We start from the raw sequence: 16,963 nt of genomic DNA, 5'->3' as shown, positions 1-16,963 counted from the left end.
TTTTACTTATCAAAGTAATTTGGATTTTTCTTGATCACAATCTAACGATTCATAACTTAGATTTAAATTGATTGGAATTTAATACTTCTCATGCTCTAAGCATGTAAGTTGAGTGACGACTCCATATCATAGCATACATGATGGTTTTAATTGCAGAATTATTCCCAATATGTTCCATTCATGTTACCTTTTAGCTCATCCAGTTTCACCGAGTCTTGCTAAACTGTTTGCTATGTGATATGGTTGAAAGTCTCTACTAGAGTCTTTTTTGTTTGACATAGTACTTGCCCAGCAGATACTTAGTTTTATGGGTCGAAAGCCTTTTCAAGTCCTTCATGTTTAACATGGTAAATTCCTCTACTCGTTTAAACATTTCATTAAGTTTATCCAATAGATCTTAATTCCTACCATGTACTAAGTATTGCCTTTTGCTCGGTCCATTGTCGAAAATCCTTTCAAATCTAAGCATTTGGCATTTGATAGTCATTTCACAACAGGGTTCGTAAACTTCTTGTTGGACCATTAAAATTGACTCTTGCTCCCACTAAACTTCTTTTCCATAAGAATTACTATGATTCTCCATAAGTCAAACCTTTTATTGACTTATGAGAATACATTTTCCAATTCCTATAAGCAATGCTTCACTTAATCCCACAATGGATTTCTAGAGCTTGCTTTCAAATCTAGCATTATTTAGATTCTCAAAACCCTTAGACTATTTCCATAGTCTCTTCCTAAAATCCCATTTTAGGAAGGCAGTTTCGTTATCTATTTTGCCATATTTTATATGCGCAATTTTGCTAGAATAATCACGAAAAGGCTTAAGTGTTCCGATTGGTGAATAGTTTTTTATTAAAATCAAAGCCGTAAAATAATTGTATCCTTTTCAACCAATCTAGCTTTGTTTCCACTATGCATTTCACATTTGTCAGTTTTCTTCTTGAAAACTTATTTGCAATTGATGGGTCTTTCACCCTTCATGCAAATGAATCAAGTTCCAAACATGATTAACAAACATGGAGTCTATTTCGGATTTTATGGCCTCTAAACATTATTCGGAATTTGGATTTGTCGTAGCTAATTTACAAGACACTATTCACTCACCATCCAATGGTAAATAGTATGCTTGTAAGTCTTAGGTTTATTTCTAACTTAATAGAAATTTATAGGATTCAATCCAAGCCTTTGGTGAATACTATACCTATATGGGTAATTGCATCAAACACTGAATTTCAAGGTGCTTTTAAATCCCTTTGATTATATTGATCTTACTCCACCACTTCCAAAGTTTTGTGAGTATTGAATTTTCATTTAAGGCACTTATAAAGTCCTTTGAGTATTCTTGATTAATCATTCTCATGAAGCCCTTCTAAAGTCTTCGGAGATTCTCAATTCTAGTTTGTTGCTAATCTCGATAGTCATCGAGTTCATTTTCCTCCCACTTATCTTTTTAGAAATGTGTTACTTTCTAGAAAGACACCACTTAGAGCAACAAATACTATGTTCTCAATTAGGTTGTGGAGATAATGCCCGTAGTCTCACTTGAATACTTACAAAGAGACATGTATATTGTCTTTGGGTAAAAGTTCGCTGTGAAACAAACAGTTAGCTCCTTCTCAAGCAACCTTAGCCTTTATTAAGTCACTTAGCTCCCACTGAGTCAATGAACTCCCACTGAGCCAATCAACTCCCACTGAGCTAAGAGCCCTAGACATATACTTGAAAAGATGCTAGAAACTATTTCTATCCATAACTGAATATGGTGTCCTTTCATAGCTTCAAAAATTTTGTTTAGTATAACATTAGTCATTTGTGAAAATCTTTAAGAACTTTATAGGAAGGGATGTGATCCATCATCATTCGAGTCATTTCCAAATGGCATCGAGGTCTCCGTCAAGACATACTATATTCTTTGTGGAGATCATTACGAAATTTCAATTTCATAAGTTTGATATGATCACTCTTGGCTCAAGCAAACATCACTCGATCTAATCTAGACGTTTTGATATCTTGCCAAGTCGATTCTATACTTCACTGAACATTTGATCTGCTCAAGGTTCCAGTTTGTTCACGTTTGATGAATGTAGCCACATTCTTTCAAATTCTTGTGAGACGTTGAAGTAATGGAATCTTATTTAGCTTTTACAGTCAATTGTCTATTCCAAGCACAATAGCTCCTTTCTTTGTCAATTTCAACAAGTAAGACTTGCTTGTCTTAGGACGATTCCGAATCAATCAACTATCAAGAGTCTATCTAATAGAGCCTTGAGTACGTTCTTGTTGATGTGACATTGCTAAAGATGTTTGGAACACAAATCATGTCCATGACTAGAACCTTGTGAGTTTTCATGTTAGGGAAATGTTTGTTTATAATCTAGCATTCTTGACTCATGGCTTAGACAACCATGCCATTCAAATAAAACCCGCAACTATTGCTCTTTTATTGAATGTGAGTCTTTCCGTGTGTAAACGGATCGTTTGTTGATTATGGAACACAATAACCATTATTCGTTCTAGCCTTCGCTCAAAGGAACTTTAAACAAAACAAATGACCTTACAACTGATGTAGCTCTAATTGATTCATTCTAAGCTTGTAAGTCAATAACTTAGCTTGTCTTCAATGCTTTGAGGTCACTTTCAAAGCTGAACACTCAAGCAGTATCCAATACTTATGAAGACAACAAATTGCTAAGTTGACCATAATAGCATGAACTCATGGGTAGAAAAAGAATCTTATTCCTTTCCTTTGTTCCTTGTTTCCTATATTTCTTATCATACACCATCTCATAACTTTAATAATCATTTCTTTAAGTACTTTGACCTTTACATTTTGTTAGGCATAATTATGCATCTAATGCGCTGTGAAACAAAGTTCCATCTTTTCCTTCAATTCATACTTGAATTGCTATATCAATGAGTCCTACTCATTTGTGTATGAAGCAAAAAGATATGTTGGTTGTCAACTATTGACAATTTGAGTTTTCCAACTCAATATTCCAGGTTCATCAAAACTACCCAGTATTTTGAATACATGATATCCAACCGTCCTTTCGGACTTAATTCATAAAAGTCAATTATGAGAGGTTGTATTTTAGAAATGCCTTTCCATTCTTTGAGAACCATTCTCAAAAGATATCCTTTACCAATCATTGAAAACAATATAATTTGATTTAGAATTCTACAAATATAAGTGCAAAGTATAACCATTTATCAAGTTTATAACATAATAAGTTTGAAATTCATGCAAACTTTCAATCTTATTACGCGTCTTATCCACACATTAAAAAATTGTCCCTTTTAGGCGAGAATAAAACGATTCCAAGATCCCAAAAATCAAGAAGTGATTAAGCATGCTTTGGCTTGTCTTAACACTTAATATTTTAAGGTAAGCAATCCAATTGCTAATAGCTCCAAGCTACTCTTGGTTCGATAAAACGTCGCATCTAATTCTTTCTAGACATTTTATCTCCATTGCCACGACATCTAAGGACTCCTTACTAATATCGTTGAGCTTAACAGTGACGACTTGTGCACCTAGTATACGTTACGTTCCTAGGGAAGCGGTGATGCCTCGCTTTGGCGTAGCCCATCACCACGCGCATTAGTTCGGTAAGAGTCATTCTTGGAATGGCAAATTTGGCTCAATATTACAGGGACCTAGGGTTTCTATGTTGGTTGATTCAAGTGAACTTAATTAATCATCCCAACATTTGAAATCCTAAACATGCATCTATCATACAATTTAATCATATATAAACACAATATATATAAATTATAAGTATAAGATGCATTTGGCAACTAGCATGACCCCTTGAAATCTTCAAGGGTTTCCGATGCAACTTCTTTGGCTTGTCATCTTACAAGCGTCGTCTTCGAGACATCTCCGCCAACTAAGCATCTACTAGTTACTATGACTAGAAATAATCTAAATATTAAGGTACAAAAATATGCAACGGTACGTAGACCGTATTTAGATTTACAAAAATACATAACGGATCGCAGTCCGTATTTACTATCCTAGTCGGGCCCCACTAGTTGCCATTTTCACAAAACTTGTGAAACAATATATACATTCCATTCATCTATTCACTATATGTGAATGGCCCATGCATTTTACAACGAAAAACAAGTAACAATGCATAAGAAGCGTAAACTAGTAACTAACTTAGGTGGTTAATCCAATTAACGAGCCTAATTAAAACTAGTCAAAGTTGTTAAATATTTTATGTGATTAAAACACAATTAATTCATGCAAATAACGAAGCTCCCACTAAATTCCGCATCCAACTTAATTAAGTCGGTTAATCCAAATTTTGTCAAAAATATTTTTGCAAGAGCCGGAAGAACCGAGGCCTAGCCTCGTTAAAATAATTAAATGAAATAATTAAAATTGGCCCCAATTACGCAAACAATAGCCCACAACATACCCCAAGTGCCTAGCATTAAAGCCACGGGGTTAGGCTTGCTAGGCACTAAGGCTGAGGCTTGCTAGCCTAGGGTTCTGGGCTACGCACCATGGCTGCCTAGCAGCCCCTAGGTGCTATGGCTGAGCTTGCTGGTTTTCCTGCCTAGCAGAGTGCGCCATGCTTGTTAGCACTATATGCATCGCAGCAAACTTCGCATGCTTGTGTGCATGCTGATTCAGGCAGCGTGTGCTGGGCTGGCTGGGGCTCGTTGCCTTGCTGCCCAGCAGCATGCGGGCACCCTCACACACCACACGCATCTTCTCACACAGCCATAGAACCAAGCGCAGCCTTGCATATACATCGTAGCACCATGCACCACACACTTGCACACACACTAGCGCACCAACGAGGCAAGGCATCTCACCACGCACCTTGGAAGCCACATGTAGGCTACTTGAGCAGTCTGGCTAGCCTAAGGGCGTGGCTTGGGCGATTTTGCCTTGAATTGCATGCATTTGCCTCGGGGATTTAATTCTCGATTTATGTGTCATAAAAAATTAATTCTAAATTTATTTTAGAACCAATTTAGAGCAAAATGAAAATTAAAATAAGTCCATCTAATTAAATTCAATTTTAGTAGTGCACAAGCCTAAATTACTCAAGAATCATTCTTTGAATCAATTTAGGTCTTACTTGATGCTACAAAATTGAAGCGCTACACTCTTAATTAATTTAACCAAATATAAATTAATGATGAGATTTGAATATATTAAGGAGGTTGGAAAAATAAACCCTTTCATCCTATGAAAAATTTCCAACAACAATTTGTGTATAATTGAAAAATTACATCTTCCAATATGAAGATTAATTAAATTTCAATAACAAGTTTTTGAACTTTTAGGACTTTAATCAACTCAAAAATGATTAAATCCAAAAATTAGTTCAACATGGAATTTAGCAATCAAAGTTCCAACCAAATAAACAATTAAAGATTAGATCTTTAAGATATTAGGGACTTCAAAATTACAAGTTCACCATAAACATTCACACTTGAAGCAATTTATTTGCAAAAATGTGAAAATTTCAAGTTATGTGAAAAATAAACTCACCAATTTAAGCGCCAATTATGACTTCATAAACATGCTTAATAAGGTTTATAATTGCAGTAGATTAGTGATGCAACCATACATTTAATCTACCTTTAACATGCCATAATTAATCAAGGTTTAAAGATTTAAAATTTTTCGTCAAAAACGAAAAACCCTTCGAAAAACATGTTTCTGGGTAGATTTTGGCTTCTAGACATCCCGAAAAGGATCAAAAACGATTCAGAACATCGATTCCACCCAAAAACCACTATTTTTGAGTCGAAATCTGGGTTCGTCAGCCAAAATTAGTAAAAATACGAGATTAAAACTAATTAAAACGAGCTTATAATCTAATTAGAAAGAAAAACCAGAATTTAATTCCATTTAAAATCACCTCAATTAATTATTAGTTACAATAGTTAAAATGAGCGCGGCAACGATACCGCTGTTGGGTTTCGAAGCGTCCAACGCTACGCGGAAGAGAAACTCGCCCAAGACCTGCTCACTAATTAAAGCAATCAAATATTTAATCACATAATTAACAACATAACAGAAAAAAAGGGAAATGACATTCTTACCCTCGATGCGTGCTTCGCTCCTATAGAGCTAAGACTTCAAAGCCTTAGTTTCGCAAGTGCGAGAGCCTAAGACAGAGTCCACCCTCGAGACCCGACCCGAATGGCCTCTACCCCGGAGGTTAGCCGAGACTAGACCAAGATAAGACTAGAGTATTAAGAACTTAGAGGCTTTCTCACCTAAAGGGAGATGCCTCATTGAGTTCAACTCAAGTGTCCCTGCCCAATCCCATATGATGGGTATTTATAGGGAAGGGAGCTCTTGAACTTCAATCTCCCATCCATGTAGGAGAGTTGGTAAAATGTATTTTATCCAATTTATTATTAATTTAAAAATCAAATTGAAATGCAAGTGAATCAACAAATAACAAGTGTCAAGAGGTGAGCAAGGGGTTAGGTGACGACAACAAGGGGGGACCATTCTCCCCTTGCTCCCCAAGCAAACCCACACTCACATGCCTCTCACATGCATATCCAACTACATGCAATTAAGATCAACTACACACACATGTGCTAAACCCAAACGATGGCTCACGGACATGGTGTAGCTAGGCATAGCCGCAATGCGTTGCTGGCTGCCAGCCTCGCTGTGCGGTACACACATACGCTATGCTGGCATTGTTAGCTTTCGCTAGCTAGCTGCTGCTTGCGCTATGCGTTGCACAGCTCGCACAACCCACAACATACGCGCATGATGTGCATTGACGCAAGGCTTGGCTGGCTGCCTGCCCTGTTGTGCGGCACAACCAGCACACGCACAAGCCAGCTTGCGTGCTGGGCCTTGTGTTGTGCAGCATAGCTGCTCGCATGGCCTAGCAAGCTTGCTAGGTCCTCACTGCCCATAAGGCACCTGCTGCCACGCCACTGCTAGCCCAGCCATGCGTGTTGGTGCTAGCTAGCATGCAATTAGGCGCATTAGCCCCGCAAGCATGCTCGGCCAGCAGGTCTATCACGCACATGCATGCTTGGCTTGCGGCATAGCCATGTATGCGGTTGGTGCCCTATTCTAGCCTAGCCTTCGCATGGCTAGGCCAATGCGAAGCTACGACTTAGCTTAAACTTGTCATTTGCTTGATTTCTCATCTCGTCGAATTCTAAACTCGACTCGACTTGCGACGCTTGGTTTCAATGCTTTAAGCTCGAAATTCGATGTCTTTGTTCATAATACTCTGACGACTCATCTAATCCTTCGGATTGATTCATCGCCTTGGATCGGTTACTCGATTGGGTGTGACCTAAAGGGTCCAGTCAAGATTAAGATGTAATATTAATTACATATTAACATTACTGATCAGAAGCGACCTCCACCTAGGCATTCTGATCACTTGACCTCACTAAAGAATTAGCTTTCTAATAATTCTAAACCCTCTATTGAAATAATACACTTGTTAGAAGGACACCATTCCTTTCAAACCCGTCATATTTTTTCTAATAAATTTTTTTTCAGAATTATGAGCCGGTTGGAGATGGTGAATGTGTTTTCATTGGCAACTCAAGTTCTGTGAGTGTCCATGAAAGAGGAAAAGTTATGTTGAAACTTACTTCTGGAAAATTGATTGCTTTACAAATGTTTTACATGTATCTGATATTTGCAGGAACCTTATTTCTGGAGCTTTGCTAATAAAGCAGACATAAAGTTAACTTTTAAATTTGATAAACAGGTACTCACCAAAAATGGTGATTTGTGGGAAAGGGTTTTTGTAATGGGGGGCTCTTTATTCTTGATGTTGATGTTATCATTGATAATAATAAATCCGCGGTTCTGTTTATATTGCTGAGTATATTTCTTTGTGGCACTCTAGGTTAGGACACGTTAATGTAGCCTCTATTAAGAGGTTAAACAACACAATTTCATTCCTAACTTTAGTTCTATAGAGTTTGGTAAATGCCAAGTTTGTGTTGAAGCTAAACACCCAAAGATTTTTTTTAAAAATTTTGTTAATAGGTCTTCTTCTCTACTAGAGTTAATTCACACAAACTTAGGTGACTTTAAAAACACAATAAGCAAGGAGGGAAACATTACTATATGACTTTTGTTGATGATTTTTCCCGTTTTACCAAGGTCTTTTGTTGAGTACTAAAGATGAGGCTGATGCTAAGTTTTTATTTTTTAAAGATGAAGTTGAAAATCAATTAGACCTTAAAATAAAAAGGGTCAGATCAGACCGGGGAAGGGAATATGTTGGGAATCTCCTTAAAAGATTTTGTGAAGAAAATGGAATTATTCATGAACTTTCGGCCCCCTATACCTAGGGGTGTTCATATTCGGGTACCCGGATATTCGGGTACCTGAAAATCCGGGTACCCGGATTTTCGGGTAGTTGATAAGTCGGCCCGTGTCCCGTCCCAGATATTATTGATAATAATTGAACAGATAAGATAAACAAAATCAACAAAATATAAAAACCAGTGCAACTGCTTCTGAGATAATACATTGTAAAATGTATCGAAAAATATTCAAAAAATTTCTCTGGAAGAAAATCACAACCCGAAAACAAAAATTACTACAGAGCTAAAGCCCTCTAACTGATAAGGAATCTCATATGTGAGTGATTTAGTGAGACTTGATGTGCTGCTGCACGACATTGAGCCCTTCTGACTCCTCACCAAAGTCTTGAAACAACAAGCAAAATAAATGGTTAGCCCATCAACAAGACGTAGTGTATATTTGTTGATTCTGTTTATAATTTTTTATATTTTTCATGGATAAATTAAGAGAAAACTATGAGTTTAAAATCGGGGAGGATTTCAAAGTTGTAACTGTTGAGTAATCTGCATCATACCATTTCTATTTGGGCCCAATTGGACTTGCCTTGACAAAAACGGCCTGAATTTGTTGATGACCCACCACAACCGCCGCCATCTTATGGTGATTAAGGGCCGCAATCGGCATATACGGCATAAAATGGTCTGAATTGGATTGTCAACCCATAAAAGCTTGTCAACTAGGTTGTGCAACAAGTAGATGGTGACAATCCAAACTTGCATTTAACAGACGAAGATATATATTGTATATAGGCAAGATCAAGAGAAAGAAAAGCTGAGAATATAAGATGAAAATGGAGATTAGAGAAAACCAGGGAAAGATGGAGATTAGAGGAAAACTAGAGAAAGAGAGAGAAAGAGAGAGGGAGAGAGAGGGAGGGGGAAAACGGCTGCAAGGGAGTTATTAGAAGTTTGGAACCCTAGTTTAGTAAGTGGGCTGGGCTGGCACTTGCAGAGTGGCAGTGTTAAATTCCTTTTTTTTTTAAACGGGTATCCGGGTACCCAATAATTGTAAAGCTTGTCCCATGTCCCGACCCACGAAAGTGCTAATTTACCGGGACGGGTCATCGGGAATTCGGGACGGGACAACCGGGTCGGGTTTTTTTTAACACCCCTACCTATAACCCTGAACAAAATGGAATAGCATAAAGAAAAAACAGGACTTTAAAGGAAATGATGAATGCTATGCTGATAAGTTCTGGTATGCCTACTAACATGTGAGGGAAAACTCTTCTTTCGGCTTGTCATGTTTTAAACCGTGTTCCCCATAAAAAACTAGATAAGACTCCTTATGAATTCTGGATAGGTTACAAGCCTAACCTTAATTATCTCAAAGTGGGGGGGTGTCTATGGAAAATCGGATTGCCTGATTTTCAAAGGTCTAAAATTGGTCCTAAAACTGTTGATAGTATTTTTATTGGTTATGCTTCTAACAGTGCTGCTTACAAGTTAATTCTTAAAGATGGTTCTGGATATGGACCTATAAGGGAATCCAAAGATGTTGAGTTTTTTTAACATATTTTTCCTATGAAAATGCATGATTATCCATCTTTACCTGTTGCATCATCTTCTAGCATTTCTCAACATGACTTTAGATCTTCCAGTGAGCCTGTGGAACCTGGAAAGAGTAAGAGAGCTAGAGTTGAGAAAAGCTTTGGTCCTGACTTTGTTACAACCTTTCTAGCTGAACAAGTAGATGAGGAAGTTGTGAATGCTTTTGTACTAGAAGATGACCCTAGGACCTACAAAGAGGCCATGAGTTCCATTGACTCTAGCTTTTGGTTAGAGGCCATAAACAGTGAGATAGAGTCCATCATGAAAAATAACACTTGGATCTTGAATGATCATCCTAGGGGTTGTAAGCCTTTAAGTAGCAAGTGGGTGTATAAAAAGAAACTAAAGCCCGATGGTTCAATAGACAAATAAAAAGCTAGATTAGTAGTTTGTGGAAACCACCAAAAGAAGGGGCTAGGTTACTTTGATACTTACTCTCCTGTTACTAAAGTTTCCACCATTAGGAGTGCTTATAGCTCTTGCATCTATTCATAAACTCATTGTACATCAAATGGATGTAAAAACTGCTTTTCTTAATGGTGATTTGCAGGAAGAAATATATATGAGGCAACCTAAAGGATGTGTAGTACCAGGACAGGAAAGCAAGGTATGCAGGCTAATTAGATTATTATATGGTCTAAAACAGGCACCAAAACAGTGGTATGAAAAGTTTGATTAAACCATTATCCCAATGGTTTTAAGGTAAACGATTCTAATGTATGTGTTTATTCAAAATCTAATGAGTATGGTTGTGTTATATTATGTCTATATGTGGATGATATGCTTATTTTTGGTTTTAATGACATAGTCAATGCAACAAAAACTTTCTAAGCTCCTGTTTTGACATGAAAGACTTAGGAGAATCTGATGTAATACTTGGCATAAAAATTACTAGGAATCTAATGGGTTATGTCTAAATCAATCACACTACATTTGAAAAACCCTATATGATCCTAGTATACATTTGAAAAAGAACAATGGTAATAGTGTTTCACAAGAGGAATATGCTAAGATTATCGGAAGTGTCATGTTTTAAGTGAACTATACAAGGCCTGATATAGCATATGTTGTTAGTTGATTGAGTAGATACACCCATAATCCTAATCGTGAACATTATGATGCTTTGATTAGATTATTGAAATATTTGAAAGGGGCAATCAATTGGGTTCTACATTACCAAAGGACACCTCGTGTCTTAGAAGGGTACTGTGACGCCAATTGGGTGTCTGATAATGATGAAATTCAATCTACTAGTGGATATGTCTTTACTCTTGCAAGTGGTGCTATATCATGGAAATCTTCTAAGCAAACTTGTACTGCTAAATCTACAATGGAATATGAATTTATTGCTTTAGAACTTGCAGGACAGGAAGCTGAGTGGCTAAGAGGGCCTACTTGTAGACATTCCATTGTGGGGGAAACCTACTCCATCAGTCTCCATGCACTGTGACTCACAAGCTGCCATAGGTGCTGCAAAGAACCAATCCTATAATGGGAAGAGAAGACACATTCGCATGAGACATAGAATAGTTAGAGATCTGATCAGAAATAATGTGATATCACTTGAGTTTGTAAGATCTGAGAGGAATAATAACAATTCCTCTCACCAAAGGCCTTTGTAGAAAAATGGTGCTGGAAACAGCACTAGGAATGGGTTTAAAGCCTATTAAGGAGTGATTTGTGATGGATACCCAACTTAGTTATTTCTGAGTTCAAAAAGGTTAAACGAAGTCACAAATAACTCGAGTTACATACTACTACCATTCCTAATTAAAAAGTGTTGTTGTTTAGGGTAAAAATTACCCTAGACACGTGGCCCAATGGCCTTATGACACGTGGCAACTAGCCATAGGTCAACAGGGCGCCAATCCCCTGTTGACACGTGTCCTTTGAACCCTAGATGGGGTACTGGTCTCCCCACTATAAATAGTGGGTCATACCTCATTTATTGGGCATCCACAAATACAAACACAAATCCCGAGCAATATTAATTGCAGAATCCTCCTGTATTAGCGAGGAGTATTTACTATTTCCGCACTTATTACCTCTTGTACGTTACTGACTTGATCGTCGGAGGCGGAGCTCCCACCAACCGGAGTCTTCGTGGTTTTGCAGGTACAGGCGTCGGTTGCACATACTAGGAATTGTAACTCTCCCGCAGGACACATCAACAACCCCCGAAACAGTTGTAGTATTCTATCATTTTTGTTTTAAGGATGAGCTTTAGCTCTTAATAAGTTCATAGCCTTTAAGGTGGTTTGTGATGAGACAAACTTGATGAACTTACCTATGTGAATGTGCGGAATTTGTCCTACCCCAATGAGGTTATTTAGGCTTGTCATCTCTAGAGCATCCATGAAAACCCAGGAAATTGTGATGGACAAATAATTTGTTATTTACGAGAACTAAATTAATTTTTGAGATAAATTCAAGTGTGCAAGTGTATTCATACAAACCCCATTGAAGGTTCAAGGTTTTTCCACCTTAAATGGATGTAGGATATACTTGTAAACACTGATTGTCAATTCAAGTCCACAAGAAATTAATACTTGAGAGACTTACATCTCCAATTCCCAATTTTCATCCTGCACTCATTTCATTTCATTTCATTTTATCTTCTTTTCTTTTGAATCATGTGGGGGATTGTTGGAGATATTGTTGAGAATAGTCTCCTTGGTTGCTTCAAAATAAAAGAGTAAAAGTCCCACATTAGTGAGGTAAAGGGGTTTTACCCTCTTTATATATTTCAACACTCATATCTATTCTTGAGTAAGTTGTATGGGCTAGATATGGATATCCCCTCGCGCCGCCGCTGCCGCCGCTTGGCCTGGTTCGGGTTCAGGTAACGTGCGTGGGTGTGGGTGTTGCCCGGATTTTACACATGATTCTATCTTTTTATGTAAACTTTCGGATAACGGTCACAATATTTTCGTCCATATTATAACCGTTATTAAGTGGATTTAGTCAAAGATTATCTCCTTGATTTACTCCGTAATTATGCCAATCAATTATTTGGCTGATTATCTTCCCCAAATTTATCTCTTAGTTTTATGGTAATTATTGTTTAAATTACCGTTTTTTCTTTCATTGATTGATTGTCGAGATATTCTCATTGATTATCCTCCTCGGAATTCGCTCTTCTTGGTTAATATATTTTGCTCCTTCGGTTTTCATGGGTACACAGAAAAATCATAAAAATAAAATACTTCTTCACTGTTTTTCCATTTCTCTCAGAAAATATTCAAAAACACCACTCGAGCATTGTATTCTTGAGTTCTCAATTCATCCTTACGAAGTACACAATTCGGGTGGAGTCGTGTAACCCTAGGGGTCAATTGTCGTGAGTCCGTGTGTACGAGTGCGTGGCAAATTCGACTTTAGGGCAGTGATTTTTGTCACGCCACGACATTATTCTTAAATTTTCAGATAAGTTTTACTTCGTTATTAGCCTTATTTCTAACAGTAACAGGCTCCTGTATACCCGATAACGCATGCTCAAACTCAGTGGGCGAACATGTGATGAATAAGGAGTCAAAGTAGCTTGCTACATTCTCCTGCATCTCAGTTTTTTTCACCCTCCAAACCTCAATAACGTCATACAGTCCCATAATGCTAATGACCCATCGTCGCTTACTAGCCTTTTGATGAAAGAACGAAGTATTCTTGTCACCATCTTTAAGCACATTCGACCTTGCACGGGCATGCCAATAAGTTTCTTCCAGCCTATGATACTCATCAAATTGCTTAGCCAACACACGACATTGTGCAAGCATGTTAGCATCTGGGAAATTCCCCTACTCATCCTGGAGCTTTGATTCTTTTTTTTTTTTTTTTTTTTTTTTTTTTTTTATCACCGAAGCACTTGCCAGCCCATGAAGAAAGATACTCAGTACACATTGAAATTGAGCAGCCCTTAACCCCAATACTGCTAATCCACGCTTCCTCTACTATTTTACTCCTCGCTTGACATCCACCATGCTTCTAATTTGAAAGCTTTCTTGTCCCTTCCTTGCTTGTAGTAATTTATAGTGTTTAATAAAATAGGGGCATGATCACTACGGTAAATTGGGAAGTTACGCTCCTCAAAAAACGGAAATAAGTTACACCAACCCCCATCTTCCAAGAATCTGTCAAGACGTTCCCCTTTGAAAGTTGTCGGTGAATTACCTTTCTTCCAAGTGAAGATGCTGCCTTTGTAGCCAGTCACGCAAACAACAATCATCAATTGCACTATGAAAAGCATCCATACAGCTCTCACTCCTCGGTACCCCCCATCCTTTTCATCTAAGCTCACAATTTCATTAAAATCACCAAAGAACACACATGGCAGGTCACACCCCGACTTGATTCTTCTAAGCTTCTCCCACGTGAGGTGTTTATTTTCTTGTTCCAGCCACCCATACACCCCTATAGCTCTCCATTTAGGTGTATTGTTATGGTCACAAACATGAGCAATAAAATGGTGGATGGAGTAAGTTCTTACAGTCACATTAGTATCTTTTCCCCAAAAACTCATTCAACCCGAATTCCCTCTACTACTACCACAAATGCCCTTTACAAAACCACACATGTTACGAACTCTAATTAAACTAGCTTCATCAATCATAGTCTCCATCAAGAAAACTATATTCGGCCTCTCCCTCCAGCACTAGTCCCGAAGGGCCTTAACTGCCCAAGGGTTGTCAAGCCCTTGGTAGTTCCAACTTAGTATCTTCATGGCTCTTCGAGGGGTTGGTTTATACCACACCCTTCTTGTTATCTTCATGGCTCTTAGAATACTCAACCACCTTCGCTTATTTTGCCACATTCACATTCAATCCCCTTAAAGAGATGTCATCAACATCCACCATACACCTCTTAGTCGAACCACCCTCCCCCATTTTCACACCCTCACAATCTGTTAACATCTGATCCTCCCACCAACCCTCTCTTTTCTCTTCCAAGTTTTGCGGCCCACCCCACCACTCATTCCACTACCTACCTACCTATCTACAAACTTATTTATTTTGTTTGCATTGCTATTCGTAGCCCCATCCATATCAGCATTTCCAACATCACTCAAGGTATTTTCTGTCTGTACTCTAAAACCTACTCCCTCAGGCTTATTAATCACTTCACCACCCATAGATGGCCCTTCATTCACCCTAACATTCTGAGCATCTACCTTCTCCACTGCACTCTCCTTACCCAACTTGCCATTCATTCCTTCAACAAGGCTTGTCGGTCTGAGAACAATTTTGTTAGTCCTTTCATCTTGGACTAACATTAGTTTAGCTTCTCTGGCACGAGGAGTCCCCTCATTCATAGGGGAGTTTGGAGACGCAAACAGGAGTTTTCTTGCTGCACCAACAGGACCGATTTTTATTGTATTCGGGTCATTGTAGGATCGGTTTGTGCTACATCTACTCGACTTCAGTTTTTCGCGTAGCTTTCTTTCCCTCTCCATGGCAGAAAGTGAAGACTGAGATAGTTTCAGAGGGGAAGCTCTCATCCAAGGCCCATACTGGTAAACTATTTCATGCTGATTTTCCCCATCCTCTTCTTTTTTCACACTCTTTATCAGTGTGATCAAGGAGACCATAATAGAAACAAAAGTCAACCAACCTCTCGTACCTAATGTCAATCCATTTTGATCTCTGAGAATCTACGGCAAGAAACATACCCTTTCTCAATGGCTTAGTAACGTCCACCATTACCTTCAGTCTTGTGAACACTCCCACCCCAGCGGATCCGAGTCATCAATTTCCACAAAGCCTCCTAGAGACTCCCCAATCTCCCTAATGGTTGAAGGGTTCCTCTTATTGAAAGGAACATCCAGAAGCCTCACCCATATAGGAATTTTCTTGAATTCGATCTTCGAGGGTTGTTCTCCACCTTGTATCTCCTTAAACAATAAGAGTTTTCCGTCGAAAAACCACGGCATGCCCTCCAGAATTCTTGATTTATCAGCCTCATTGAAAAATTGGAACACAAAAAGGTTCGTATCCATCGTTCTAATTGCAATGTTGCATTTCAATCGCCAAACGTTCGTCAGGGTTTTCTTCATAGCATCAACATTGAATGGTTTCACTGTACATAATCTACCAACCAGAGCCAATCGCAATTGATTGTTAGAATTATCCTCCGTTTCTGCATTCGAATTTCCCATAACAACAAGGTTTTCATCATCAGTTAACTTCAATTTCTCCCACTCCTTGATCATATCCTGCATTAGGAACCGGGCAAGATCACAATTTGATGCAATTGGTAAGATTAAATTGAATGAAGAAAGAGAATCGCACGAACCATAGACACAGGACCACGAATCCTAGACTAAGGAGCACAAACCCCACTAAAAACAAACCTTAATGAACCAAAACCTCTCACAAGTTCAATCAAACCCAACAGTTAAACGCTTGACAAGAATAAACACTATTGCGACTTACTTTCTTGCATGTATCACAAAATTTTTAGAGCTAGAGTTTACTCACTACATATTAGAATTATGACAAAATTGGGTCACGGAGGTTGGGCCCCTGCCAGCCACTGTCGGCCTGATTGACCCTAATCCCAATTATTGATGGTATAGGGTGGAGGTAATTAAAAGTCGTAAGGGAAAACCCCCCCCCCCCCTATCCCAATTATTGTGGTTGATGAGTCGGGGTTTGAACTTGTGATCTCAAAGTCACAATGTGTAATTCTCATTAAATACACTAAATTTGTTTAATTTAATCCTTTTATTAGTATTTAGTATAGTGTAGAGGGAAAAAAAATTACGGATTTTAAAGCATCACTGAAGCAGATGGAGTTGGATTGAAATATTGGGTAACTAACTACTATTACCTTATTCAATGGTACATGTCTAGTACTAAGATTAAAAAGCAATATGTAAAAATATTTATTAAAAAGCAAAGACAAGATATAATTTAAAAAGGGCAATTGCATAATACTATATTGAAAGTGAACTGAAAAAAGAGTAGGGCATTTATATGTTGAAAATGTATAGAATAATGTCCAATCGATAGAAAGCATCAATAGTGGGTCTTAATAAGGTCAAATTAAAGCATAATGTATGTAAGTTGCATAATACAATTAC

General features: G+C 38.0%; 1 protein-coding gene across 1 annotated transcript; it reads right to left on the bottom strand.

The window, feature by feature from the left end:
* Window positions 1-15,586: 15,586 nt before the first annotated feature.
* Window positions 15,587-16,099, bottom strand: LOC110723340. Its single transcript, XM_021902692.1, has one exon. It carries the CDS (start codon window positions 16,097-16,099, stop codon window positions 15,587-15,589), a length of 513 nt encoding a protein of 170 aa, XP_021758384.1.
* Window positions 16,100-16,963: the final 864 nt, after the last annotated feature.

The sequence above is a fragment of the Chenopodium quinoa genome, unplaced genomic scaffold, assembly GCF_001683475.1.
Source record: "Chenopodium quinoa cultivar QQ74 unplaced genomic scaffold, ASM168347v1, whole genome shotgun sequence".
Classification (NCBI taxonomy): domain Eukaryota; kingdom Viridiplantae; phylum Streptophyta; class Magnoliopsida; order Caryophyllales; family Amaranthaceae; genus Chenopodium; species Chenopodium quinoa.
This window is presented reverse-complemented; position numbering and strand designations above follow the sequence as displayed.